At 36.2% G+C, this 3,845-nt stretch overlaps 1 protein-coding gene across 1 annotated transcript; it reads left to right on the top strand.

The window, feature by feature from the left end:
- Positions 1-1,342: 1,342 nt before the first annotated feature.
- On the top strand, positions 1,343-2,290 carry LOC127157296 (olfactory receptor 146-like). The gene has a single exon (XM_051100526.1). It carries the CDS (start codon positions 1,349-1,351, stop codon positions 2,288-2,290), a length of 942 nt encoding a protein of 313 aa, XP_050956483.1. The 5' UTR covers positions 1,343-1,348.
- Positions 2,291-3,845: the final 1,555 nt, after the last annotated feature.

Raw genomic sequence — 3,845 nt, 5'->3', positions numbered from 1 at the left:
GCAAACATCAAGGAGGCTCGCAAGCCAACATTTGAGCACAGAGAGTCATACAACCTCGGCAGAGAAAAGGGCTCCTGGAGTGCATTATAATGTGGTTATCTAATAAGAACATGTTAAAAATCTACTGTTCAATCACTGCAGACAGATACCCACACCATACAATACATTAGGAAATTACTGATAGCGAAGAGATTTCCCGTCAGGTCCTTTCCATGTTCTGCTCATGAACCGCAAAAAACTCCTCACCCCTCTCCTCAAACTGTGCTCCTCACCACACACACACAGCCAGTGAGTTGAGTGAACTGTGGGTTTCAGAGCAAAGCCTCCACGGGAGAACATGCACTCCTAGTCATGCTTAGCTTCTGCCAACTTAGACAAACAATCAGTGAAGATGAAGAAGAGGATGACGTATTCACCCGGTGCCCTTTTATACTGTGGTCGCGCCGGTAGTGATGTCATAGGCTGTCGCCTGCCAATGTTATTGTCGTGTTTAGATTTATGCTTCCAGACACCAGTCACGCAGAGGCGTTTCCCCATAGCGACACCTAGAGGACGCAGTTCGATGTTCCCTCAAAAAGGAACCAGTTAGCTGTGCTATGTGATAATGATGTCATTAGGTCAGATTGAGTTAGACCTATCAGACAGCGCCAGCCAGGGTTTCATGCCATAACTTTTTGCCAAGTTTTTTTGTTGTTGTTGTTGGTACTTGGACCCTTAAACAAGTTTACAGCACAAGCAAATCTGATCAGCAGTCCACCAATCATAGCAAAAGAGATTTTTTTCACACTCTTGGGGTATGACGACAAAACAGTTGTTGTTGTGACACACCTATAAAATGATCAAGTCAAAACAACTCTGCCCAAAGGTTGTCATTGAATCTCATGAATACCAAGTAGAAGGGAACGCAACAGTATATTAACCACTATTTATTAACCAAAGTGAAAACTATTTATATATCAGTCATCCAACTTGGTAAGTGTACATGCATGAGTGGTGGAAAACAATTCAGATTATATTTTTTATTAACAGAAACTAACAAATGATTAATACCTGCCGTTGTAGATAAAAGAAAATAATTACTATGAAGGGCAAATATTGTGCTTTTGACCACATGTATAGTGTAAATAGAGTTTGTGTAGTACATTCTTATTATGTGTAGTATTATGATATTGTGTATTTGCTGCACTGACTCTGACACTGACACTGTCTGGGCTGTTTCCCAAAAGCATCATAAGCATAAGTAGATCACAGAAACCACAATCCAAGAAACCAAGTCTCTATGATCTACTTAGGCTTATTACAATGGTTTTGGGAAAGCACAGCCCTGTATGATTTGTTTAGGTCACAAATGGACAACCTGACATTCAGATACAACAAACTTTTAATGGAGGGACTGCAAGTTACACAACAGTCCAAGCATCTTGCATTCATCCTTTTTTTGATTGCTTACATATTCATTATGGTATCTAACATTGGGATTTTGATACAGATCTCAGTAGAAAAAGGTTTACACCAGCCTATGCACATTCTTTTCTGCAACTTGCCACTGAATGATGTTTTAGGGACAACCGTTCTTTTGCCACGCTTGATGAGGAATATTGTTACAGACCCATCTGAGCATTACATCACATATGTAGAGTGTGTTATGCAAGCTTTTTTAGGACATTTATACGGAACAACTTCCCACACTATTCTAATGATCATGGCGTTTGACAGATATGTAGCTATTTGCAATCCGCTGCGATATCCAAGTATAATGAGCAATAATATGGTGGTTAAACTGTCAGCAGGAGCCTGGGGTGTTGCATTAATGTTGGTGGGAATTTTGATCGGCCTCAGTGTGCGTCTGTCTCACTGCAGATCTGTAATTGAAAATCCATTTTGTGACAATGCTTCACTATTTAAACTGTCTTGTGAAAATACACTGATAAATAATGTATATGGATTAACTTTTACTGTGGTTTTACTAACAACCTCATTGGCTAGTGTGGTATTAACATATCTCAGAATAGCAATGGTATGCTTCAAATGCAAAAACAAAGCAACAAACAGCAAAGCTATAAAAACCTGCAGCACTCACCTAGCTGTTTATGTAATCATGATGGTTTCTGGATTTGCCACCATTTTTCTTCATCGTTTTCCTGAACTCTCTGAACGTAGGAAACTATCTAGTATAATGTTTCATGTTGTTCCTCCATGCTTGAATCCTATAATATATGGCCTTCAAGCCAAGGAAATAAGACAAAGACTGTTTAAACTTATTTATAAAAGTAAGGTTAATTCCATGTGATTATTTATCTATTTATTTCAAATGCATTTTGTGAAAAAATTACTTTGTATTGTCATAAGCGGATTATCTTTGAGTACTAATGATAAAATTTAACTGAGAATTATACATTGGTCTACATTTCTGTTTTGTTCTAAACAGTTTTTTTTTTTTGGTTCATTTACAAAAACCAACTGACTTTAACTTTTGAACTTTGTGGATTAATATAATAATAATAATAATAATAATGTGGAATTTAAAATAACATTTTAATAATGTTTAGTATTGGTGAATGTACAAAATTACAACATAATGTATATGATTACATCACAGCAGAAAGATGGAGGTAATCCTAATAAGTAATTACGATTACGATAATTACGATAATAAGGATTAACAAGTAAATATCATATGACTATGATATAATAATAACAATAAACTGAGTCAGTATAATAAAAGAATAAAGTGACAAAAAGTTCAATGTGTCATCTGTTTCCTCCATGAGTAACACTTATGTTACTAAATTATGTCACATGTGCCAAATGTGGTTGTAAACAATCCCAGCCAAGAAAGATTGTTCTCCCTCAAGTTCAAAATCGTCCTATATTACTATATTATGTCTATGTCCTATATATATCATCCTGTGTTCACTTTGCAAAGACTGGGTCGGTACTTCTGCAGCGATATAGGATGATTTTAAAATGATTTTTGAAGTTGAGGGAGAAAATACGACTGGAGTTTTTCAAAATACCCTAAATGTCTTGAGGCAGAATACACAGAGTTCAGGGAGAGCAAGGCAAGACAAGCGTTTGAGATTAAAAAGTATTTAAATTGTATTTTTTAAATGAAAATAGCCAAGCGTTTCATTAGATAAGACCACTGGGATAATTTACAACCGCATTTGGGATTGTTTGAAGCCGCATTTAAACTGCATTTTGGAAGTTCAAAATCGGGGCACCATAGCAGTCCATTATATGGAGAAAAATCTTGAAATGTTTTTCTCAAAAAACATAATTTCTTTATGACTGAAGAAAGAAAGACATAAACATCTTGGATGATAAGAGGGTGAGTACATTATATGTGAATCTTCGTTTTGGAAGTGGACGTCTCCTTTAATAATTTTTATTTATATAGCGCCTTTCCACACCCAAGGTCGCTATACAAAAAAACAGAAACAAATAACATCAATGCCGGAGGACAGAATACACACCAAGAGCAGAAAGTAACATACAGAGACTACTTACAAAGTTAAATTAAGTGGTACAGAGAGAATGAAGATAAATGTCCATGACAGTGTACTATTTACAGACTGACAACTGAAGAATAATACTCAGAAAAAAAAAAAGTTTTTATAAGGGTGAATAATTCTGCATCACTCTTGTCAACGTGGTCCATTGTTCCAATCAAAAATTATCTTGAGTTTATCTTGTGATTATTTTAGGAAAAACAGTAGAGGGCGTTTTACCCCATGGGGGTGTTTTCCCCCACTCTACCCTAGTGTTGTAGTGAAAAGAACACTCCCTACTTTTAGGCCAGAAAGATGCTCTCTACTTCAAGCCAGAAGTTTTACAAACTTGCA

This window comes from Labeo rohita, unplaced genomic scaffold (genome assembly GCF_022985175.1).
Source record: "Labeo rohita strain BAU-BD-2019 unplaced genomic scaffold, IGBB_LRoh.1.0 scaffold_103, whole genome shotgun sequence".
Classification (NCBI taxonomy): domain Eukaryota; kingdom Metazoa; phylum Chordata; class Actinopteri; order Cypriniformes; family Cyprinidae; genus Labeo; species Labeo rohita.
The sequence above is the reverse complement of the archived record's forward strand: the minus strand, read 5'-3'. Positions and strand labels throughout refer to the sequence as shown.

Excerpts from the sequence above, each read along its gene's own strand:
- LOC127157296 (XM_051100526.1), top strand. The coding sequence starts at position 1,349 with ATGGACAACCTGACATTCAGATACAACAAACTTTTAATGGAGGGACTG.